The 25940-nt window shown below is 40.6% G+C and overlaps 1 protein-coding gene across 2 annotated transcripts; it reads right to left on the bottom strand.

Annotated features, from left to right (window-relative positions):
* Window positions 1-25785, bottom strand: LOC146646477 (zinc finger MYM-type protein 4-like). 2 transcript variants are annotated; one of them, XM_085391938.1, is made up of 29 exons: window positions 25517-25785; window positions 18226-18853; window positions 15921-15973; window positions 15697-15846; window positions 15130-15193; window positions 14648-14844; window positions 14393-14517; window positions 13422-13656; window positions 13098-13313; window positions 12310-12460; window positions 12017-12132; window positions 11566-11919; window positions 11331-11481; window positions 10807-10982; window positions 10538-10709; window positions 10230-10349; window positions 9867-9910; window positions 8945-9077; window positions 3319-3431; window positions 3118-3229; window positions 2780-3031; window positions 2337-2413; window positions 1775-1907; window positions 1542-1693; window positions 1331-1445; window positions 886-1143; window positions 680-791; window positions 530-598; window positions 1-205 (listed from the first exon to the last, which is right to left on the bottom strand). In XM_085391938.1, the coding sequence occupies exons 1-29, from the start codon at window positions 25553-25555 to the stop codon at window positions 55-57; spliced, it is 4668 nt and encodes a 1555-aa protein (XP_085248064.1). In that variant the 5' UTR covers window positions 25556-25785; the 3' UTR covers window positions 1-54. The 2 variants fall into 2 exon arrangements, with proteins under 2 accessions (XP_085248064.1, XP_085248063.1); XM_085391937.1 differs by having other exon boundaries at window positions 3319-3434.
* Window positions 25786-25940: the final 155 nt, after the last annotated feature.

Here is a 25940-nt window from a genome sequence, read left to right on the forward strand (position 1 = left end):
TTTTAATTCAGGGAACAGGTCCCAGAGGGACCTGTTCCCTGACGCCGCTTGGCATCACTGTAAGCCGCCACATTCGGCAGGCGCAGACGAGGACGCGAGAACCACTGCTTCCTCTTCCTGCTGAACCTCTCTGACAGCCAAGATGCGAGTGAGCATGCTCTGTAGAGTGGCGGCATCCAATGGTTGAGAAGTGTACCAGTGGGGACTGTTGAGGTTAAAATGGAAATGATAAAAAACATTATTTTCACTTTACAGTGTCAACATAAAGTTTTTTCTGTTTGCTGATCTTTGTGAAATTTTATGGACAGAAAATTTCACATTTTTTCACCTCAAAAAAATTACGGGAAATGACAAGGAAATTCTGTGTCGTTAGCTTGTGTTGATCACACAGCATTGAAATGCTTGCTGAAGTGTTACTTTTGTAGAAAATACAGAAACAAAAATAACAAGACACCCATAACCAATTCAAGAAGCAACGCCTACACGAATGGTTTCACAGCTAAGCTCGGGGTAATAACGAAGCTCTGACCTGTGTGTGTGGACGTTCTGTTCGGGCTGCAGGTAAAACATGTTGGTCTTTTTCTTCACAGACTCCGGGCTGTGGTGCACAAAGAAAGTAATGCGCTCAGTTTTCATTCCTGCAGCAGTGATTGCAAGTTTGTCTGTGTGTGAGTCTCACCATCTGGAGAGGTAGAACTCATAGAGTCGGACAGGACAGTGCAGAGGGTTGGTGACGTTCTCCATCATCTCCAGGTCCCCCTCGTTCTCCGTCTGCCTTTTTCTGAGTCGTTCTGGACATAACGGGACACAAAAACCCAGCTGATCTCTACTTCTGTGCATACTTTAGTTAAAGTCATTCACATGATTTCAGTCAACGACGCCCACCTGTCTCTTCAGAGCTGGGCGCACTGGCACTGCTTCTCTGGAATTGGAGGTAGTAGACTTTGCCGGCTCGGCTGCAGGGTTTAGAGTGGCGGGTGAAGTTGGAAAAAGACAGGCGCTGGTGCTTCTCCACGGTGTTGAAGTGGAAGTATTTGGTGCAGAAGAAGAGCAACGTGTTGAGCAACACTATGGGTGAATAGGCACCCAGCTGCTTACACTCCCACAGGTAGGACTCCTCGACACGGGAGGAAACAACGCCACCTGGAGGAAGAGAGATGTCTGGCTCTTTTTGTTTGCTGGTTGGTGCTTAAAGCAAAATAAACATACTGTAAATATGTATCAAGATAATACCCTAGAGTGAATTAATTCGTAGTTTTGCTACAATGCTATGTCTATTAAAGAAAATAGATGAGGAATAATTGAATAAAATCTATTTTATTCATCGTACCACTAGGTAGTAGTTTTGGTTTCCAGAGTTGAAGCATCCCAGAGATCTCGGAGGCAAACTGATTGTACAGCTGGTCGGTGAAGATGTTCTCTATGCGACCCATCATAAACAGATGCTGTCCAAACAGAGAGGGTGGGGGACGGAGAGGGTTGTTTTAGGAGAAAAATAAAGAAACATGATGGAAACCAGTTGTGCAGTTTTTTGTGGGCACCTGTTGTATCCCCAGACAGAGGTAGAAGATGCTGTCCGGGCTGTAGGGTGCTCCGTTGGGCCGTCGCACTTCTTTGATGAAGCAAGACAGACCGAAGCTCAGCTCAGCGGAGTTGCAGTCAAGGACGTCTTCTTTCACTTGAACTGGATCGGCTGTTACGGGGAGAATGAAGGTAAAGCGCAGGCAGTGCAGATTAAACAGAAAATTAATCAAGAACGAGGAAAAAAACTCACATTTTTGTGGCTGCTTGTTGCGTTGCTGGACCCAGCTTCTCCAGGCTTTAACCCCATACAGGTGGTTCAGTTTGGAGGTAGCAGAAAGTGCCATGGTTGTGCCACGCTCCAGAGAACCAGTCCTCCTCCGACCCTGGATAGTTGATGGGAAAAAAGCTTTTTATGGCCAAATTAGGTACATTTTAAACATCATAACAACATAACATGGAAGTACAGGGAAGCATTCTTTGTTTTGAGTCCTGGTTTTTGGATCAGTAGGAGTTTTCAGCAACATAATCAGACAGGGTATGGGGAAATAAACCCCGCCCCCATCCTGATGGGTTCTCTGCCCAGTGCCTCCACATTTAAAACAATTCCCTAAGCACCCTTGACTGGCAATAGTGGAAATAGAAGCATGGAAGATTTGTTATGCACTTACAGTATAATTCAAAAGATAAATGATTAAACATAGCTTAGGTGATTTTTTGTTGTCTTTTAAAATATACAAGTAATAAAATAAGCTGGCAAATTCCAAAGTCCATCATAGGGGGAAAAAAGAGACTCGTGATCAATTATGTCGTACCCGTTTCCGGCCAGACGAGCCCTCTCTGGGTCTCTTCACTCCTCGCTGTGGAGCACATGACTTCTGATGCAGCGACTCTGCAAAAACAAACATTTCCAATTATCCTGCTTCTGTTGTTAGTGGATGATTTTCATCTTTCCTCTGTATTAATTCTATTCTTTTATTAATATCTATTAATCATCCACAATATCTAGTGGCTTAATGTTCACCTAACAAGCACAGGATTCCTGGTTTGAGTCTGGAAGGAGAAGCAGCTTAAAAAACATAAGAAAAAACCCTCCAAAATCAAACTTATGGAGCTATCATACTGAGAATTTCTGTTTTTATATTTTATCTTGTCTGTCTGGATTTCTTCTTGAACTTAGCATATACTGCTAAAGCAAATCTGAATCAAGTATATGTTATGCTTTCTTCAGCTGACTATCAGTGATGTCACATCTCACTAGAAGGGAAGTCATTTTCCAAGTCCATCATCGGGGAGGTTGGTGGTTGATCGTCAGCACAGCTGGCAGGAGGGTCGGTTGTCATTTGGCTCGTCTCTGGCTCTGGATCAGCTGCCTCTGGATTCTTCTCTGAAGTCTGAGTAAGTGGTAGGTCAGCTCGGTCTTCTTCTTCCCTCAGAGTTTCCCCGTGATGAGGGATTGTGGGAGCGACCACTTCAGACTTCATGTCTCCACTCTCAGAGGTGTTCTGGTCTAGAGCAGTCACATACAAACCCAGAGGATCATGAAAACACTGCTGGAAGTGTTACATCTATTAAACCCAGGATCAGAACGTTCACCTGCACCGGACTCATCTCTCTGCTTTTCTTCCTCCACCAAAGAAGCCTCTGACTGGACAGCTGCATCTTTCGTGTCCCTGTTCAGTGGTGGAACCATCATGGGTACTGGAACCTTAAAGAAAAAAATGGAAAGAAGTGTTTGATTTACTGAAACGATTATTTAAACCTTATAGATTGTGAATATAAAGTAAGAGGACCTACAGGCATGGGCATAGGCAGTGGAACAGGTGTGTGCTGGGAATACATGTTCATAGGCACTGGAATGAAGACCGGCACTGGGACTGGAACCATTAACACCTTCACGTTCTCCTCTCCTGCTGCCAGAGGAGGATGAAAGGGAGATAAAGAAAGAGTTAATCTTGTTTTTATGTGAAGAAAATGATTTGAAGAAGAGGAAAATTAAAGGTGAGACACAGGGGTGGGTCACTGTGACATCACAGGTCAATTAAACAAACTTTATAAGAGACCAAAAAGCGACAGTTTGGGGTTAGCCAAGAGGAATAAAAGTGGACCCCTTAATACTTCCCAGCTCCACGTTTTTATTCCTGCACTCTACTCGAGTAGTTTTCCCATGATTCAGGGTTTGTAATAATCATTTTTAATCTTAGTCGGGGCCTCATCTTAACCAGCTGTTTGTGCTCCTGTCTGATGAAATTGATAAAAAAAGCTACCATTAATTTTTACTGTTTCCCCATACGATACTCATTGCACAACTAATAAAAATTAATCCTCTGAGATTACTGAGCTTACAGTCACAGTCAGACTCTAAGGAGCAGCTGTTATTAATTCACTCCAGAAAGGGATCAGAAGTAGGTGTATGTGTACAAAAAGGTGGCATTTATTAATAAAAACATGTGAATGAAATAAAAGGAAATCCTGCTGGTGCCAACATTACTAGCTGCTCTGGACCTAACCAAACTGTCTTTGCTACCAGCTGATCATTAGGATTATAGGTGACCCACAGAAACCAACAGCAAAAACCACCCAACTGATGGAGTCGGCTACAAAAATAACAGAGAAAATCTGGGATGTGGACACAGGGAAAAGCGGAAAGAGAGATTCCTTTCACAGTCTTATGGTAAAAGGTAAAATGCTACCAATGTGACACCAAAAGATCTGCTGTTTGCAGAGTCTTCTGATTTATTGGAACAGCAGTTTTTTGATTTTTGAACAAACATGTGGCCAGCAGATGTCGCCACTGAGATGTGACTAACTTTTCTGATGGAGTGTCAGGTCACTCCATCAGGAAAATTTGATTTCTCATCACTGCTCCTGCATTTTTGAACCATCAGGGATGGCAAATAAAGCCAGCTGCCTCATGTCAGGACTCAGCTGACATGCATTTATCATCAGACTGAAAAAAATCCCAGACAGCAATAAACCTTCACATAATCACAATAAATGTAAGACTTTAAAACCTTTCTTAATATCAATTCAATGATTAAATTGATTTGGAAATAAACCTCAAATGTTCAAATGATCGTTCTTTTGGTTTCATTTCAGAAAAATGTCCAAATGTTTATATTTTTATTAAGAAAATAAGACCATCGTGAAGTCCCACCGCTTATTAAAAAAACCTCACTGACATTTATCATTATTTTGGCATCCTCACATATATGCAGACTGTACTTTTTAGATGTTTAAGATGCATATTTTATCAAGACACTGTTACTGTTGATTGTTTTATACCTGAAAAACAGCCGAGAGGACCCAAATGTGCCGAAAGGACGAAAACAAGAGACCTGTAAGTCACCTGCAGCCACCTCATTAGGTGGAGAGGAGTGTAGGTATTTCACCTGAGTCAAATATCAGATGCTTTGTGGCATTTGGGCCACAAAACACCTCCTGTAACACATGTCGATCCCAGCAGAAGACTTTGGGCTCTTAAAACTATTAACTGCCTTAACTGAGCCACAATGTTAAGAGTCTGAGCTCCATCCTGATCATTTTGTCAGCATTTGTTGGCAAGAGGCCGAGGTGAGGGTCAAATATGTCTGTTATCTTAAATTTGTACATGTCAATAAAAAAAATAATAAAATAAACCATCACAACTGGGCTTTTTTTTTTTTTTTCGCAAATATAATTTATTTGCAGTCCTTGCTTTCAACCAAAACTTTCAAAAAACAGAGAAAATGAGGAGGAAATGAAACATGCAGATGCACATACAGCAAAGTGGAATAAATATTAAAAATAAAACAGTGTACAATGGGTCATTAAATAAAGTTCAGTAATGTTACACACAGCTGGAATCAGTTCGACTTCAACTCAAGTCAGAATTGAAACCAAACTTGGTTCGCGAGACTGCATCAGTAGTGAGGTAATTTTCATGAATCACACATTCATATCAAACAAAGTGTAACAGGATATAAAGTTAGACTGACATCAACTAAACGAATGAATGAGGTTTGCCAGACTCGAGACCGGTCAGACATTGAAGTGAGCGCAAGTTTTACCCTCAAAGATGAACGCCTACCTGAGGTTTCAGTTGGGGATTTACTAACCTTCAACTGCTCACATACTCCAGCTGGATTTTAATAGATTTCCTCACCTGTAAAAGGGGGATCTGTTGTTTTTATAATTCAAGTATTTAATGCCAATGCTTTAAAGCAGATGGTTGTAGATTTTTACTCCGGGACTCTACCAAAGTAGCTTTGCATGATTCACAGTTGAAAATAATCCCCATTTATCTTTTACTTGGCCTGGCTGCAGCCCCTCGCTCTAGCATCCCTCAGAATGTAGCCGCTTTAGCCCCTCCCCCTCCCCTGTGATCTTAACAACAGGTGGGTGGGGTCTGTACAGAGCTGAGAGTTACAAAAAAAAAAAAAAAAAAAAAAAAAAAAGCCTGAAACTTAATGTTTCTTAAGAGCAGTCTGAAGCCGGATGTTTTACTTGCAAATAAACTGAAGTCACGGGCTGTTTTAATTGTGAGCATCCACAGTTGTTACAGTATATATAGAAAAGGGTAATAGGTCCTGTTTAATGCAGTCACCATCCTACACAATAAAACCACATGCCTCCAAATGGGGTATCATCTTCATGAGAAGCTTATTGAGAAGCTAGAAGACTTTAAAAAAAATGACCTTTCAGCTTATAAAGAAGAAAAAAAAAAAACTCTCACATCACAGGAAATGGAGGAATAGTAGTATGGATGAGGGGCCATCATGAATAATAATTAAAAAAATGAAATTAAATTTAATAACAGGTTTTAATCATTTGACACAATTCTTCTTTCTTTTTCTTTTTTTTTTAAACAAGTAAGGTCAGTGACTTGTCTTTTGTGGATCTCTTGCAAATACCCACCATACAAACTAAATACTCATAGCGGAAAGAAAATACTCAGCCATATGATTAGGTCATAAATATTGCTGTCTTTACTTCATATAAAAATACACAGAAAGCCCCTTTAAGTGCATCGTTTCTTTGTAGTGCCAGATTACAAGTATGAATTCACAAAAGTACTGAAATGAGGTTTTTTTGCCTTTGTTCTTAAGGCTCTGGAGGTAATCATAAACAACAAAACAATATATATATATGAAGTAGTGTGGAAACATCAGTTAAACCCTGTAGTTTTCAATCTGTGTCCGAGCTCGGGGGGGAAAGGGGAGGAGGCGGAGGAAGAGGAGGAGAGCGTCTCACGTTGGCAGATCAGGAGGCTGTGGAGAGAGTAGATCACTCGGGTGACACACTCGACCCTCTCAAGAAGTCAGCTAGAAAATGCAAATTCATTTCAACAAAATCACGCAAGCACAACATTAACAGGTTTAAAAAAAACAAACAAACAAACAAACAAAAAGGGCTGTAAGTTGTTGTAAGACTCACAAACATTCACACATGCTGAATGCACAAGCTTTATTCTTTACATGTTATAAAGCAGAAGGGAATTTGTGTATGCTCGGAAAACTCACCTTCAGTTTCCAGTTCGGGAATCACTTTGTAGATCAGTCGGGTGTGATAGAGCTCGAAACAGGGCACGGGGCAGAGGCTGGGCTCTCCTGAACACGTCTTACAGTAATACGACGTCTGCCTGCCCGACAGCTCGCTCCTGCTCTCACAATCTGTCTTTTCAAGCTGCTCCTCCTCCTCTTCTTCTTCTTTTTTCTCCATCTCCTCATCCTCTGCCCTCTTCTGCTTCTTCTCCGCTCCCTCTTCTTCCTCCACCCTCTTCCTCTTGTGCTGTCTGCAAACCTTGCAGTCTGAGTAAGTCTCTCTCTTGCCCAGGAAATGGCGCCCGGTTAGACGCGCTGGCAAGCCATCACACAGTTGCGTTTCTTCCTGACATTTTGGGCACGGTTGTGGTGGCGTGGAAGCTTGAGCTGACGGTTGGTCAGACTGCGAGGAGCTATCTAGCAGAACTGGTGCAATTGTTAAAAACAGCTAATTGTGAGCAAAGATTGAAGAACAAAAAAATATCAAAAAAGAAACACCAGCTGTGGACTGCGGGAACGCTGCTGCTGAGCATAGGATTCATTTTTATTTTAGGTGCATGGTGTTTAGATGGAGCAGTGACTGATACACATAAAATGTCAACTCTTAGTGAATGATGGCACAAATGGTAGCAAGTCTATCAGAATATTAGCCCACTGAGCTAAACTTTATATAAATCTAAATAAATTAAAAACAAAGAGGAAACTATAATAGTTTTAGTCTGTCTGATGATGCTTCAGGGAAAGTGTTTGTTGAGACTTGTCTCAACGTCTACAACACTTTGAGTTTAGTGTTTTTATTATAATGTCCGTGCCGCCTCTCATACACTGAAGGACTGAAACTGAAACAATAAAAACTAAACCCAAATTAAATATTTACAACAATAAAATCTATAAGAAAATCAGCCAACCTACAGTGGCCCTGAGAGGTCGAACAGGAACTTAAGAAAACACCAGCAAACAAAAATGTTGCAAAACAACACAATACACAGAAAAAAATAGAAAAAAAATTCACATTGGGTTTTTCTATTTCCATTGTGTTTTATGTGATTTTGTGCCATTTGCTGGTGTTTTCTTAACTTGCAGTGTATTTGACGCCTCAAAGCCACTGTACGGATCCACTATCGAAAACTTGCAGAAATGAAATAAAACTGAAAGCACAAAGTCAAAAACATAAGAGTAAAAACTAATTAGAAAAAACCTTGGTGCACTCACAGTAACAGCATTAAAAGAACATGATTATTTTTAATATTGTGAATAACTTTTATATTATTTATCTTGATTCCCTTTTTTAAGTTTCACTAGGGAAAACAATTTTATTGAGTCATACTGGTTTCTCTTTTTTGTTAACATTTCCATCTTACAAAGTTGAGAAAATTAAGCTGAGACCCTGATGTTGACTTATATAAAATATTCGTTTTATGTGAGGCAGACGTTTAATACATAAAATATTGATTCTCTGTCTGTTGTTGGCTGACAGGAGGAATAATGCTGATAAATTTAACACTGGTAATGCTAATGGAACAGTTTTCCAGTAAGAAGTAAGGACACTGGGATTCATAAATATTTAAATATATGGAAAAACATCTTTTAAATTATCTAATCATTGCTGTTGATACAAACATGCAAAGCTGTGACTTGTAAAACACCCAAAATAAACAAAGACAATGTAGTAGGTTTGTGTAAAAATCAACATATGTCCATTTAAAAACTTCCAGAAATTATAATTTTTTTTAAAGGTGCATTACCGGTACATGTTTGTTAGTGCACTGTGTATTCAGCAGGTGTTTGTAGCTGTGCTGTACTGAGTTTTACTGTCAGGAAGTTACTGAAAGTGGTGCAGCTCAGCTCCCAAATCTCACTAATCAACAGGCAAAACATGTTGAGGTGATTCCTGCAATTACCTCCTGATTCAGTGGAAGGCAGCTGGCACATGCTCTCTTGGTCCATGGTGAAGGGCCTGCAGAGAACGGACTTGTTCTTCATCTGACGCCGACGGGATGAAGGCACACGCATGGCATCGGTTTGGGTACTGGCCTGCATATTAAGTATCAAACAGTAACAATAAACGAGGCGGATCTGACTCATAATCATAAATTTGTTACAGTGGACAGTTTCTCCAACAGGAATCATTTGAATGTCAAAAAGGGTGCCATTTTTTTAGCAGTCTGTGCTGTTTGACATCAGAGATGTAAATCTTGAGGCCACCTTAATGTGAAACTGCTCTCTGCAAGTCCAAAGATCAGGTTTCAGCCTTTCTGAACTACAGCTCTATTAAGAATAACAATGGATACTGGGGCACCAGTTTAGCTCACAGGTTGAGCAGATGACCCTCTGCGTGTCTTCCCCACTCTCTCCCCCCTCTTCACTCACTGCATCATTAAGAATAGGAATGGATACTGGAGTCACTCGGACTGCATACTGACACTTAGTTGTACAGTGTGAATACATATTGTTTGATCTGTGGACTCTCTTTACACAGCATGCTTGGGTGAAGTATCTAAGATGCACCATTTGGAGAAAATCTTCAGGTAGTTTCAACAAAGCAGTTTTTATTTATTCTCTTTTAGATCTTTGAGGTCAATGAAAAATGCAAGTGACAGGTGATGTCGCCGTGGCTACGGCCATTTTTCATACAGAGTCTGCTGAGGTTAATTGCGATCTTTGCAACGTGCTCGTGAAGTTGACACTTGAGTACAGAATGCCACAGAGTAAAGAAAATAAATTAAAATGGACCCAGTAATATACACAATTGACCCTCTCTAGTAATGTCAGGCAAAATCATCCAACCCTTTGAGAACAAATACACACAGAAACAGTACATACGTGGTCGAGATTCTTGCCGTCTACATTGGAGGTCGGTAGAGCTCCTAAAACAAACAAACAGACAAACAACAAAACCCCAATAATATGGTTATAATTAATAATATGATAATATGAGATCTGACATCACAAACACAAACCTAAATGACTAAATATTATCAGTTGCTTTAGCGGTAGCTATCTTTATTAAATATCTGTACTGTGCTTATTACAGAGAAAACATTTACATAAGAGAGCTTCTCACTTATTGCAAATACTCACTCTAGAAAGGATCAAATGTTTAAACACCAAATCTAAAGACACTAAATACACAAAAAATATTAGAATATTAGGACACTGGTTTTATGGATGTGTGCATGTACTAACCAGTCAGAGTGGTATCTGCTGACACGCTGGGCTGTGTGGCGGAGCCGTTGGCCAATGAAACGACGTCAGCTATGACTGGATTCATCTTTGAGGAGTGGTGGGGTTGGGTTGGAGCTGGAGCTGGAAGTAGAGAGTGAATGCAATCCCTTCACCCAGATGCTTCAGTGTTTACCACGCAGCCCTTACTTGGTTTGTTTTGATTTAAACACCATTTGAGAAGCAGCTCTGTAGCTTTCTAAATTTTTGCAGATTTGAAATAATTACTGCGCGTGTTCATGTGCAGCTTTACAGTTTTGAACACCGTTTACCATATGGTGTCTGTGGCGCCGTCCCATTACTGCTGCTGTGTTGGCTCGTCTCAAAGTGAAGGTGGCAGTACTGCTGTAGGCAGGGCAGGTTGCAGAAGTTACGCACCGAACCCAAACACTGCAGCTTCTCCGTCATGTAGCCCTGCTTCCTGCAACTGTCACACCGACCCATCTGCACCAAGACATAGGAAGACACGACCACATTCAACACGCTGCAAGAGGCATCGTGTGGTTCGGTGTATAGTGCAGTGGGGCAGCCGTATTCTCACCCCGTAGTAGAGTACAGTGTACTGGGACATGCAGTGGGGTCTGCAGAACTCCTCCAGCTTGCCTCCGTAGTGACTGTGCAGCATCTTCTGTGCAATGCCAGAGCAGTAGGTGCAGGGACGCCAGACATGCTCCTTGCTACGAGAAGTCAGGTCATGCTTGAAGAGCAGCTTACAGTCTGGAAAACACAGGAGGGATATTACCTCAGCACTACTGCAAACACAATTAAGCAATCAAATCTGGAAATTAAAACAGAGAGAAAAGCTAGAGAGAAAATTCAGATAGTTCCTAAGAGATAAGAATTATCTTGTACTTTCAAAATTACAAAAAAAATCCAAGTAGATTGTGAGTTAGAGTTTGAGGGTCAAAAATAATAACCGAGATGACCTCTGATGAGAAGGATTTGCAAAGGATCACAGCAATAGAGCGGCACATGGCTGAATTATGTTTAGTAACCAACACGACGAAACTTGACTAGCATCAACAGTGTAGAACAGGATGAAGGCCATCTTTGAGCATTACTCACTTTCACTGCAGAAGACCAGGTCCTGCTGGTTGTAGACGATGGTGTCAAAGATCACCTTATCCTGCTTACACCACTCGCACACAGCAAGGATATTTTTCTGGGTTTTATACTGCTCACAGCACATCTTACTGCAGAACACAGAAATTCGACCCTGCAGGCAAAAACAACAACTAGTATATTCCTTTTTTATGGTGCGGCACTGGTCATGCAGAAGGATATGAGTGAGTTTACTTACCTGGTGGCTGAATAATAGCGGCTTGGTGTTGAACTGTTTGCTGCACTGGTGACAGGTCAGTTTGGAGGTGTCACCTAGCCGGCCCTCTGCCAGTTTCATTGGCTGACCGGCCTGCGTTTGTCCTGGCACAGAAGGGGAGGAGGAGATGGCCGGATGGGGAGGCACTAGTGGGGGCACTGAGGTATGACTGGGATGATTGCCTGGATAGGGAACTGAGGATGGGTAATCCTGAGGGACGGGAGGGACTGAGCTGGCTCCGGCAGAAGGCCCCGGTTTGGGGGCATCTCTGACAGAGGGGTCCCTGAGAGAAGAGGCTCCATTGGTCAGGTCTGGCTGGGATATGTGGCCAGATTTCTATGAGACATTAAGGGAAAAGAAAAAAAAATTACAAGACGGCTTAGACCATCAATGTGTGCCATCTTTAAATTTATTAATGCCACTGTTGCTTTACCCTAAAGATAGTCACACAGGTGTAGGAGCAGAAGTTACGTATAGTGCCATCCACCATGGCAAGGTGATACTGAGGAACGGCGGTCACTTTACACAGGGAACATGGGAATGGAGTACCTGCAAAAAAATAAAACAGTCATTAAAAACAAAAACTTGAGATTCTTCCTCCAATGGAGCCAGGAGGCTAACTAATAATTTTCTATTCTGCATGGTATCTTAATTTGTAATAAATATACTGCTGTAAACCCTGTGCTTGTGACATGACCCTGACACATGTGGACGCGTGTGTCATACCAGTGAGATTATGCTGAGGTGGTCGACTCTGTTCCACGCAGACCACAGAACAGTAAAGCTGAACTTTTCCCTTCTGGTCTCGTTCCATGATGGTTGTGGACACGACCACTGTCTTGTGACAGTACGCGCACTCTGTTGTCTTTCTACAGGTCTGTGGAGGAAACGATACGAGGGTGCCGAGCATGATTTTTCTGACATAATGAATAATGAGAACAGATGCATGCATATATGCACACAGAAGCAGCTGTGCTTGCGAGGAGAGTCTGTGCTGCTCCCATTTTGCTCAAAGAGACTGACTATAAAACATTTTGTTATGAAAAACACTTTTTTAAAACTAAGAAGTTGGATCGATTATTGTAACTCCTGTAGAAAAAACTTCACACTGCCCAGGATAGATCCCCCTTTATATGATATGACAGGGCAAACCACTGAACCACCCAAGTACGCCAAAACATCAATTCAAGTCTAGCATTCGTAAAGCATACATCTTCAAAATTCAGCAGGTTCTGATAATTTGGACACATATGAGGGGGCACAGCTGCCCCTGAGCAATAAGGTGGCAAAAAAACAAAAACAGGTTTTGTTATAAATAAACAACATGTTTCTAAAAAGTAAAATGTATAGAACTGTATCTTATTCTTATCTTATTCCAGTGTTTTTTTTCTAATTTTTCTATTTGACATTGCACTGTCCACTTTCTGCTGTAACAAAAACAAATTTCCCACGTGTGGGACTAATAAAGGTTATCTTATTTTATCTCATCTCAACTGATACAAGGATATTTATACCTGTTTGTAGGTGCTAATGCAGGTGGGACCACAGAAGTTGAGCTGAGACTTCTCGATCGTGAGCGTCTGACAGGAACCTGATTTGGTGTTACAGTAAAGACCGCAGCCTTCGCAGCAGTTCATAGCTAACTGACGTATCTTGCGCCAGGTTACAAAGCAAGCGTCGCTGCAGAGTCTGTGTAGGCGGCCTTGATGGGTGACCTCGTGCTCAATTGGCTGTAGAGATGATCACAATCAAAACGTGGAGAAGCAATAAATACAACCAAAATGAAGAGACGCTGACCTAAAATTGGATCTTTATGTTACACACGTGAAGTCTTTTACCTTGTTGGAGACTTTACAGACACTACAGAAGGGTCTGTCAGTCTGGAGCTCTGCCGGTTTCTCTGGCGGCTTCTCTGGCTTTCTCTCCACTTGTTTATCAGCCCATTTGTCAGGAACCTTGTCAGTCTGTTTCTTCTTGTGTCTAAAGACGGACAAACAGAACTGGCCACAAAAGTGCATGAAGGTGCGGTCGTCTGCTGGGATTGTGATCATGTCCCTGGGCTGAACAATCTCCCTGCAAAGAGTAAAACAAGAACTAAAAACAACACAGACTCAAAATATCACCCATGCATGTACACTGTCATAGGGCCTGAGTAGTCCTGCCATTGTGGATTGCTAACAGAAAGTTTAAGCTGTTTTGGAGGTCAGTGCATGAGCTGGACAAAGCATACAAAATATACAAACAAATTGCATAAAATATAACAGCATTCATATGTAACCCTCAAAAACTACTGCTTATAATGCTGCAGAAAAATGAGGATTCAAAATTCTGACATGTGGATCCCTGTGCTGGTTTAAATGGAATAAATCAAATCTTTTGATTCACAGGTAGCACGGGAAGCCCTTTTTTTGCCGGCTTGCTGTCCAAATCAGAACAAGGACTATCACTGCCACCTAAAATCATAGATTGAGTTTTAAGTTTATCCGATAGCTGAATGACATCAAATGAAACTGGAGTAGCAGACCCACAATGACCAATGAGACTGGACGGCGCAACAACTGAAATTTTAAAATAAAAGTGAGGGGAAAACCAGCTGCTCCAAAGCAATGTGAAAATAGAGGCAAAGGGAGAAAGTTATGCTATGCACTAAAGGGTCTCACATTTCAGCGATATTTAAAAAATTTAAAAGTAGATCATGTAAAATAAAGTAGCATTTCGTTAAGACTCTCAAGTGACCATCCGTATACGGTTTTCATAGCACCACAAGGCAGCGAGTTCATATCGATGCCCAGTGGAAACAAGTGTGTACCTGTTGCACTGGAAACAGCATCGGTTTTTAGTGGGCAGAGGAAGATGGCCCGTCAGACATACAGTGGAGCAGAAGAGCTGCGTCGATCCTTTTCTCTGGAAAGCCGTTTGACCTTTCAGCAGAACCTGAAAATGTAAAGTCACATCATTGTACATATTCTCAGCAAATAACAGCATTAATAAGTTAAATACAGAGTTACGTGAAGCTTTTCAAATTGTAGTTTTCCTTTAACAATGTGCATTTTTGCATTAATACCTTAGAGCAACCGCTGCAGCGAACGCTACCAGGAACTGGGGGTTGTGGTGGGCGCGGCGGTATTGGTGTCAGAGCTGGTATTGAAGTTGGGACTGGAATTGGAGGTCTGACGGGGAGGGAAGCCATGGCTTGTATGACAGCTCCTCTACCAGGGATAAAAATGGCAGTCGGAGTCGGGGCTGGAACCGCTGCTGGCACTGAGGTGGACAAGAGGTTAACAAAGCTATCAGGCAGATTTATTAACCCTTAGATAATTCGCAGATTTTTCCTTTCTGCCACTAATCCGTGGTTTATCATTAGGTCCAATTTCAGGCCAATTTTCACACCAAGATCTTCTTTGGTTCACTGAAACTCTATGGTGCATTATTACCAGGACTAATAATAATAACACAATTTGAATTCTTGTTATTACAGTTAAAATCAAATAAACTACAACATAGTGTATAAGACATCACCACTAATGTTAAAACAAATGCACTCACTGGTAGGAGAGGTGAAGGTGTTGCCTCCACCTACGGAGAAGACGGAGCTGATCCTCAGCTCCTCCTGCAACAATAAAACAATAAGAAATCAGACTGCACATTTCTGTCTGTCTTTCACACTGCTATAAATCACATCAAAAAGGTCAAAAGATCATTTATTTAAAAAGACCCTCAGAATCAGCCATTTTTGGTACAATAACTTCAGTATATTTAATGAAGGCAGGTAAAATTTGATCTTCGTGCTGTGACTATATAAGAGGATGGCATATTGCTCCTATGCTCCAAAATGCTGAAAAACATGACTTAAATTTAAAAGCACACAAATTTTGAACCCACATCACTGCACTTCAAAGGCCTGCAACTGTGAAAATATTAACATGGTGTGAAAATAAAATTTGACATGTTATTGTGCAAAAGCAATCGGCTGATTCTGAGGGGACTGGGTGGGATATTTTTAAACTTGATGACCGAAATAATGAGTCTAAATTGTTTCATAACAATGCATAGTCTGTTAGCAGCTTCAATCCAAATACAGTGAGGTAATCTTTAACTTCTCTCTATACCAACCTCCTGGTGTTCGAGCTCCTCTTTGATCTGTCTGATGGAGCTCTGAGGCAATAACGCAGCATCGTAGCCTTCATCAATAGGCTCCTCTTTTATATTCACACTCGGAGAAATCGGGGGATTGCTGTCCTCCACCGGAGCTGCCTCTGACGTCTGAAATAATAGAAAGCGTCCATAACTACCCAAGCTGAAAAGGCAGTTAACTGACAGTGTTTTCCAACCCTCACCTCTCCCTGCTGACTGTCTTCTGTCTCCTCTGTTTGGTTCAGGACGCCTGCATCTGAACATGGATAGGGGAAAAAAGCAAAACAAAAAACGACATGTATTATTGTTTTCGTTATTTTTTTAGTAAACACTTTAAATAAAGTTGGAACAAATATGATCTGCAGAGGAAATAGATGACAATCAAGATCCTTTCCAGATGGTATTACATCCCTTTCTGCTTTTGTAATCAGTCCCAACACCACTGTCTGACAAGCAGCCTGACGGAGCCTCCACTGTGTTTCACAGATGGCTGTAGACACTCTGCTGTACCTGTCTGATGATTTGAGCTAAAAACTTCAAATCTGGATTCATGACAGGTTCTTGTTTAACTTCTCTTCTTTCAGAATGGCTTGTTGACCGGCAGTACTTCCACTGAGAGCTTCTGTCAGTGCATTACCCGATACCAACAGATGCTAAATTCTAAGATTTTCTGAGGAAAAAAAACCAAAAAAAACAAACAAACAAACAAACAAAAAGGGAAAAAAACAAAAACAAATTGAACAATAAAATGCATGCTAAGATTTTCATTAAACCCCTGGAACTTCACAAAAATAACAAATTCTGATTCATGTGGTATTAATATTGATATTACATTAAATTGATATGTTGTTGGTCACACACAGGAACTGACTGCCACTTATTCTAATTGTAGCATGGACATGCACTTGTTAAATTAATGTTTTAGCACTTTTTTACTCTCTATAAGGTTACATTTAATTCAACTGAATTATGGCACCAAATCACAACGAGTCAGCTCCCCGGGCGCTTTATATTGTAAGGTAAAGACACAATAACACAAAGAAACAAACTCTTTTTAACAGGAAGAAAAGTCTGGCAGAACCAGGCTCAGGGAGGGGCAGCCATCTGTTGCAACGGAGTGGGTTTGATTGGAAGAAGGAATTCAGTATTCATATTTTTCATATGTACGTATTTGCACTGTGTGTACTTCACAGGGTTTTTGTTTTTAAATCTGTGACACCTTTTGAAACCATTTTCACTTTTCTTTCAGGACATGTGGAGGTTACAACTTCTAATGGCTCAGTGGATCTTAAATGATGATCCAAGCAGATGGTAAACATATTTATTTTAGTCCTTTACCTCACTGCACAGATATTTCCCAAATTCTAAATCATTTAGTAGAATTAGAAAATAAAGTGAGTCTGAGCTAACCTCATTCATGTCTTCACATTTCTGAGGTACATCTGCAGAGCAGCTCGCCGGGATTCAAATCATTTGTCTCTTGGACTAAAAGAAGTAGGCTTCAAGGAGAACATCCTGCACTTATAAGGCTTCTCTTCATTCTGTCCTCTTTAAAGAAATAGCTGGTGTTTCACTCCTGTTAGCTGCAGACCTGCAGGCTTAACAGACTTTTCTGTGCTGGTAACAGGTAACCTCTGTTGCTTTCACCACTTTTCGGCCTCAAAAGTCCCCAAATCACTCGAAGTTAGTGAAGGTTATGAAAGTTGGCTGCTTCTACACTTGAGAAGCCCCATCCATGTGCTGTTAAAACAGTCAGTCTGCAAGTAAAATGTTTTGATTTCAAATAGTCAATCTATTAAATTTCAAATGCTGCCATTCATTCTTGTTTAATTGTCAAGTTTTGTGACGTAATCAGACAGTGCTGCCAGATTGTGAGCTTTTCCCTCCCCTTGTTATTAGAAATGTGTGTGACATGACATGAGCCTACAAATCACTGTATTTTTATTTATGTCCTTTGCTTCGACTAATATTTATATTCTTCTAAAAAGTATTTATTTAGGACTACCTTTTTAAATTTGTAATGCAAATACTACAGCCTCACTTTAATGTTACTATTTTGCTTGTTTTTTTTTTAGGTTTCTCGTTTTTACTAAGCATACTATTTATATGGTATTTTAAATTACTGAATATTTGTTTGCTTTTCTTACTTTTTCTTCTAATCATCTGCTTATAATTGCTTCACAGATGAAAGACATCTAAACTGACCTGCATATGCAGTAATAACATATTGTTATTGTACCTTACACTATAAAGTGCCTTGAGGCGACGATTGTTGTTATCTGGCGTTCCACAGATAAAGCGGAATTAAATTGACACCATTGTGACTTCATGAGGGTTGTTTTTACTTTTATTAAGCTCCACCCTCGACTCAAAGACTGTTTTATGAGCTGAATGGTACGCTCTGTGACTAACTGTATAAAAACAGTGGAGTAGAAATTAAAAAAAAAAAAAAAAAAGCAAACAGATGAGTCACTAACTATCGTGTCCTTCAAAAATAAGCAGCGTTACCTCTGCTGTTGTCTTGTGACGAGTGGAAGGTGTTGGCAGAACCGGTGCTCCCTGCCCTCTCTTCTTGCTCCTCCTCCTCTTCCTCCTCCTCAGCCTCCCCTACTTTTGGCTCAGAACCAAAGGTATTGCTCGGAGCTTCGCTGTTCTCCTGCTGCCTACCTTTCCTGCCGGCCTTATCCACGTCTACATCCTCCAGGGTGCCCATGGGCAGGGCAAAGTGCCAGTCTTCATCATCTTCCTCCTGCCCAAATGAAGGAAGGCCATCCAGCGCATCATCAAAAGCCGCTGCCCCGCTTCCTCCTCGTCCACCTCCCCCTTCGCTGGTCCCCATTTTAAAAGAATCCTGTGGGTCAGAGGTGGGCGAGGCAATGCGAGGAGGTGATGACTCGCCCGCCCCTTTGTCTATCTTTTCTTCTTTCCTGCTGCTGTTGCTATCCTCCTCCTCTTCCTCCTCCTCCTCCTCCTCCTCCTCCATTGGTTGTTGTTCCTCTTGTCCTGAGGTTTGGTCCACTCCCTTCGTCTCATCCTGTCCACCACTCTTGGAAGATGCATTGGAGTCCCTGGAGGAGTCGGCGAAGTCTCCCAACCCCATCACCTCGTCAAACACCCTGGACATGTGCTCCTCATGCTGCAGAGGAGAGAGATCATTATTATTTCTCATTTCACATCCATATACAACACAACTTTTGACAGATAAGGGCCAAATATGTTCAGTGGAAACATAAAATACATCCTGGATACAACCCCAAATTGGATAATTAGTTAAGAAACTTGATACACACAATCAAAGATATAATTAAGGCATCAAGTGCCATTTTAGTTTAACATACACCAGTTTTCTGACTAAAAACACATATTCTAGAGATAACCAAACATGTAGCATGACTGGCTGCTGGTGTCTTAGTCGAGTTAATGCATTTTTCTGTTATTTCTGCCAATCTTGAATAAAGCACAAAGATGTTTTTATAATTCATTAATCTAAAAACATCTAGCAGGGAGTCAGTCCCCAGAGACTCCCATGGTAAGAAAATAAACTCTTGATTATGACTTTAAAAAAGTATGAATTTCTGTACAATAGACAATAAAACATCCAAGCAAATAACAATCATTTTAAAGAAAAATACAAAAAAATCAACGAAAACCTGCCTAAGATGATAACACAGACACATAGGTCAAAATTAAGACCCAAAAAGCATATGGACACCCAGTGGGACCCTCAGAAAACCTGGCCATGAAATCAAAAGTTATCAGACCCGTGGAGCTGTAGCCCAAATCTGATAATTTTACCTTGTAACTGGGACGAAATGTAAAGCTTGATTTTCAGACTTCGCTGGTTTTGTTGGTAAAGACCATAAGACACTTTACAGCACCCACTGAGCCAGCAACTTCTTGACAGCAGTATCTTACATTCACCACAACCAGTGGCCTTTGTGCACACACACAGGAGCTTCTGTTGTAGTTTGACTATGCCTCAAAGAGCTACCTATTGTATGGAAACACACATCGTCAAGGCAGCATGTCCCATTTTTAACCGAGTGTTATGGGTTTGTGGGGGAAAAAACAAAACAGCCTTCCCTGCAAGACGAGCTTAAGGACACGTGCTGTTTTATTTCAATTACATATTATCAAAACTATTTTTCGTAAAAATTTACATTTCAACTTTTTAACTAGAATCAAGAGTAAATCATTATATTCTGGAATGAGGATTATGTTGAGCACACCCTCTGCTGGGCTCCAGGCTGAATTGTGGCACATTTCTGTAAATAAAATAACAGGAACTGAAATGGCTCCCCTACACTGGCAGAGACGTTTTATCTAATCACTCTTAAAAATGCAACCTTCTCATCACTCTTTCTCTCTGAGCAGAGATTTGACTCTCTGAGGGTTTTCTTGATGTTACTCACAGTTATGGACCTTGTCCTGGTCTTTCTGGGTCTGCCCGAGCGTCTTCTGTTCTCAATAATGAGGCCATCATTTTTGAACTTTCTGATAATATATTGAATTGTGGAGGACGGGACATTGATTTGTTTGCTAATCTGACAAACAGAGTTTCCCAGTGTGTGCAAATAAACAATGCTTATTCGTTTCTCTGCGCACACCTCACTCATTTTTACCATAATTTTCTTTTTGTTAAATGGGAGTTGCTGACCAGTTTCATGGTAGTTTATAATGGATGAACAAGGCCAATTAGCACAGGGTATAAACACCTGGCTCTTGCAGAACAACCACGGGTGAAGATGATCACACTGATGATGGACCACACAAACAAAACTTGTTCAAATACTTTTTCCAAACTGAGGTCATGTTTCTTTTGTTCCTAAAAGAGGAGGAAATGTCTTAACCTTACTTTAAAGGTATTATTTAAAAGCAGTCTTAAATATTCTAAAAAATAAGCCTTAACAGCAGCTTTTTGAAAAAACATTTAACTACAGTAGGGGAGTTTACATCCACTCATCATGGGTGTGACTATCATGGTAATTTGGGGGATATTAATGATTTCTTATTTTTGACAGGGTTGAATAATTGTACAGCATACATCTTTAATGACTTGAATGAACAAGAACACAGAGTGCACAGTTTTGAATGAATTTTTGATTTTTTTCTTAGATACACATCCACTGGAATGTGTTTAAACGTCTCTTGGCAAGCTGCAGTTCTAGTAGATGCTTTAGGTAGTCATCCACAAGCTTTTTTATCTGACCTCTCTTCTTAGCAGAATTGGTAGAGTTAATTTAAATGTGCTGATTTGCTGGCACAAAACCTGCTTTTTAAGTGTAGTCCACAAATTTCCAATAGGATTGAGCTCAGGGCTTTGGGAAGGCCATTCCAAAGTTTAATATTAGCCAGTTTTATCAATTCTAAAACCAGTTTTGATATGTTTAGGATTGTTGTCCTGTTGGAGTTTGAGCTGTCTAGCGGTTGAGTTGAGGTGAAGTTGAAGACTTTGGAGATAGTTCTCCTCCTTCATCCACTGTTTATGTAATGTAGAAGTAACTATATAATTAATTGCCCAACAATGGTCATTATATACTGTATTTTGCAGACAGAGTTACAGGACTCTCTCCCAGACCACAGACTCATACTACAAGTCTAAGCTTTATTAAAAAAAAAAAAAAACAACAACAACAACAACAAAGTGGTGTTTTCAAAATTGGAGTTAAAGTTATTTTTACTTACTTTTTACTTCCAATAGTGTTAACATACTACACAGGTCATGAACAAGATCTTTTTAAATTTTCATTGTAAGTGGGTTAAAGCACTTAAAAGTAGTCTAACATAAATGTAAATGCTGTAATTTGATTATTTTAATAAACCATGTAACTTGGTTAGATTAGATGCTGGCGTGACCAGAGTGCACACGTCTACTGTTGCTCACAGTGGTCCAAGGGACCGCTCAGGGAGTTTGTGTGTTCGCTCAGACACGTGAAAAATTAGAGGGAACATCGCACCGGAGTATATTCTCGAGCATCTCACACTTCTGATAATCAGTTGTCTGCTTAATGTTTATTCAGCTGTGTAAAAACTATAACTTTAATCTGAGCCAATTTACCGATTTACTCAGGAGCAAATAAAATACTGAGAAAGCCAAACAATAACATTTTTAAGTTATCTAAGTGTAGAGCTGGGCGATATGAGATTTTTTCATATCACGATATGTTTTTTTCATTTCAGGCGATAACGATATCTATCACGATATAAGCCAAATAACTATATTTGTAAGATTTAAATGTGCCGTTGCTCACAAGTAAAATGTGAAATAATCAGCAGCTTGTTTTTATTTAAATATTTATTTCCCATAATAAGTTCAACAGGGTAGATGTACTTAAGGAACATGAGACTTTTTCAGATAGATAAAGGCAAATATTGCAAACTACACAAAAGGCAGCCGCTAAAGCGTTTAAGTTTCAAAATAGAACAAACGAAACAGACTAAATTGTCAATTCCACTTAGAAACAAAATATTAATTCTAAAAATAAATCTTAGTTTGTTTTACAGAAGAACAGACAAAACTGACTAACCTTTGTCAATATCAAATAAACTGAGAACTAAAAGGAAATTCTCAATCTCTCCTTGTTGTATAGCTGAGCTTTTCAAACAGTTTTAACAGTTACTTTAGTCTGACAAAAGCCGAATGACGAATTAGCGCTTCCAGTCAGAGACTGAGGCTACGTCCACGGGTACACGGGTATTTTTGAAAACGGAGATTTTCCGTTTTCGTTTTAAAAAATAATCCCGTCCACACATAAAGGCAGAAATGAAGAAAAACGCTGCTAGGAACATGCCAAAGCAGCAGGTGGAGCTAGATTCCTAACCGTGCAGAAATGTTGGCCAATCAGAAGTCTAGAAGCCTCGGTGGGAAAAAGTAAACAAAGCTGGGGCATAGAAGCAGAACAGAGTCGTATGTGTGGAGGGACAGTAACTGTGTGTATATGTAAGCATTTAAACACTGCAGAGAGTAGAATTAACAGTAACAGTATTGTAGAAATTCATTTCACCGAAACAATAACGTGGCGCACAGTGTGACGCATGCACCAGTTTATTGTATTTCCAGACTTGCTTTCGGCACATTTACAGTGCACGCTACTCTGTTTTTGTCAGACTTGAAATAGCCGAAATACCTTCACACTACGGAACTTCTATGGCTCTTCCGTTCGACAATCTCTCCGGCATTGGAACCATCATCTGTTTTCTCTTCGGTCGCGCTCGGTTGATTTTTCTAGTCGGCACACTCATTTCCTCCATTACGCGCTGGCTCCATTACCCGCTGGCTGTTTCCCAAACAAACACACGTGCGGCTTGGCACTTGTGCTGTACGTAACAAGTCACGCGACGTGACGCTGCGGCTGTGATTGGTTCGGCTCTGCGCTGCTTAATTTGGATTGGCTGACCTTTTTTTTTTTTTTTTTTTTTTTAAGAGGACAAGAGCGGCGAGGTCTATCGCGATAGCTTAATTTCTCTATCGAGTAAAAGTTATATCGCGATACATATCGTTATCGTTCTATCGCCCAGCTCTATCTAAGTGACTTATATATCATGTTTAACCTGAGTAGCAAAAGACAGCGGTTGGTTTGAAAACGATTTGCCGGGAGTCCGGTGTTCTCACGGCTCTAGTGAGCCTTGAACCCCGGCTAGCCATCAAGCTGGTGGGTAACAGATGTCTCCGAAAATGTCGGGGGGCTTTTGAAAATATGTGGTGTCTTGATAAACTGAGCAGATATTTCAGGTTTACACAGCTACATTCTCGCCTGAAAATATGTTAAAAGTTTATTTTGTGACCCAGAAAGTATAATAAGAGTAATATTAAAACTAACCAGCTGCCGCTATTGTTGGAAACTGAGCAGGGCTGCGCTATGAATTCTGGGACACTGCTTCTTCTTCTTCGGGGTTTAATGGCAGCTGGCATCCTTGTGCTTTTTATTTGTTTTTGTTTCTAATGTCTCTGTAAAGCACTTTGAATCACCTTGTTGTTGAATTGTGCTATACAAATAAACTTGCCTTGCCTTGTACATGCAGTGCTGCCATCTTCTGTTTTAGTCCGTTATTACACTCTTAAATCCTACTACTTATTCCTGCGTCTTTTTGGATCTTACAAAGCTTCAAACGACGTGTCGACTATTATATTAGTCGTCGACGATTTTGGTAGTCGGTGTAATCGACACACAGTTGTAGTCAATCACGTATACCAATGAGAAGTTAACAAACATTGGCCATGTCAAGATAAGAACCTTCATTTATAGAACCTTCAGCACCACTCACTTAAAAGATGGAAGTGAGTATATGTATAAATTTGACCCTGAATGGATTAGAAAAAAATCCAAAACACATTAAGCTTGTGCACCCAATTCTTGGTTTTTAAAGTCATTAAAGATGTGTGCTGTACAGTCATTACATGCTGGAAAAAGAACAGTTCAAAGAAATACTTAAAAATCCTCAAAATATCATGAAATATATGCCCATGATGAGTCTATGAAAACTTGTGACCACAATTGTATATGTGGAGTTTACAGGTTGTAGGGCTAACTTAAGTCAGCTAACTTGGGCTACATCCACGTTGGAAGCCATTTGCTCTGTGTTTGTAGTTTTGAAGCCTACGCCTGGTTGCTTGTGGACCTCCCCCTAGAGTTTGACTGATTAGGCATCCATCAAATGTAACAACCAGGTCACTCTTCAAACAGGAGTATCTTGCACTCACTGGTTGTCACTTCAATCGCTCGCCGGGAAGTTGATTTAAGTCAGTTTTGGATTGTGCCTACAACGTATAGTCAGTGGTTATTTCTCCTGCAGTCATGAATGTCATTCAAATTCCTGCTGCAAACTTCTTCCAGTTTAGACATAAATGCAGCTTGTTAACTAAAGCTATGTCATATAACTGCTAATGACCAGTTCAATAACTCTGGTTAGCTAAACCTGTTGGGTGGCTATACCCTTAACTCCAGTATCCAGGTGGAAAAATACTCTCTGTAGCACTTTCTTTATTGAGAGGCAAACTATGTACAGATGCAAAAAAACATGGAGTTCATGGCTCTTTCGAAGGCGGCCTCAAGTGGCCATTAGAGGAACTACAATTTTTGTCATGTGGCAATCAAAAAAATGTACCAGAAAATCCCCGAAGAGTACCAATGCTATAACTCTGGTACCTGTATATAAATGTAATAATATTTCCCTGCTTCTAATCTTTTAATTATACAAATATCATTAAGACTAATGTGAGTTAAACGTTAGCTTTCACGTTTTAGTGCCTTTTTAAAGGCTCCAGGCCTCATGTCTAATTATTAGTTGTATGAAAGAAGGGGGGGGGGGTCCCACCAAACTCCATTTAAAATTCAGCCATATTCTGAACTCACTCATACTTTTGAGTTCAGACACACCCCAAAAAATAATGTTGGTGATGGCTACACTCCTCACGCAAAAAACGGCTTTAATGTAGCCACAGATAATTTCAATACACCCCCCACTTCTCATTATTCTCAGCAGTCCTGGCCGATGCTACGTGGACACTGCTGCAACCCAAAAGTTGGTCTGCGGCTGGCTTAATAACAAGCTCCCGAGGTGCACATCAAAGGCTCGTGGACACAATGTTCTCAACATGTTCGTTTGCTGCTCCGCAAATTCTCGGCATGCATCAGCACTGAATAGCAAAGCAGCAAGCTAGCCGCTAACACTAGCCTGAATGTGCGAATCTCGACCGGCCCACAACAACTAAACAACACAGTGTGTAGCTGGATCAGCTAATCCGTTTAGCGTCCAGTTGAGTGCCGCTATAACTACAGCCTGGTTGTGAATGCCTTACCTTTAATCGTTTAAGTCTATATTCCTCCGAGTCCGCCATGTTTTAATTATGCTGCAGACGCCGCGCTTCGCACCCAGCCGCCTACCTCCTCTCGGGGTTATGGGTCATGTATGTATGCAGAGGATGCTGCAGTTCACCGAGGAAACGAGCGGACCGACAACAGACGCAGAGGAGTTCACTTCGTAGGGAAAAAACTTGTATATTAGGCTACTTTTAAAGTGAATCCAAAGACTACTACAGAAGAAACAAAAGTACTTTCATAGAAGAGATGTGGGTTAAGATTACCTTAATGACTAGATAAGCGTTCCCTTCTTTTTACTCCTGAAACTGTAAGCATCATAAATGTCAAGTAGCGCTGCGCAGCCTTTTCTTATAAGCACGTCTTGAACTTTAGTTTTTAATACTCAAACTCACACATCAAACA

Source organism: Rhamphochromis longiceps, linkage group LG19 (assembly GCF_057381845.1).
Source record: "Rhamphochromis longiceps isolate RC_006_pf linkage group LG19, R_longiceps_female_GT1.1, whole genome shotgun sequence".
NCBI classification, from domain to species: Eukaryota; Metazoa; Chordata; class Actinopteri; order Cichliformes; family Cichlidae; genus Rhamphochromis; species Rhamphochromis longiceps.

Excerpts from the sequence above, each read along its gene's own strand:
- LOC146646477 (XM_085391937.1), bottom strand. The coding sequence starts at position 25,555 with ATGGCGGACTCGGAGGAATATAGACTTAAACGATTAAAG. Across the intron at positions 13,314-13,421 it reads TCTGTAAAGTCTCCAACAAG|CCAATTGAGCACGAGGTCAC; the intron begins GTAAAAGACTTC and ends TCATCTCTACAG. Across the intron at positions 12,461-13,097 it reads GCATTAGCACCTACAAACAG|ACCTGTAGAAAGACAACAGA; the intron begins GTATAAATATCC and ends TTTCCTCCACAG.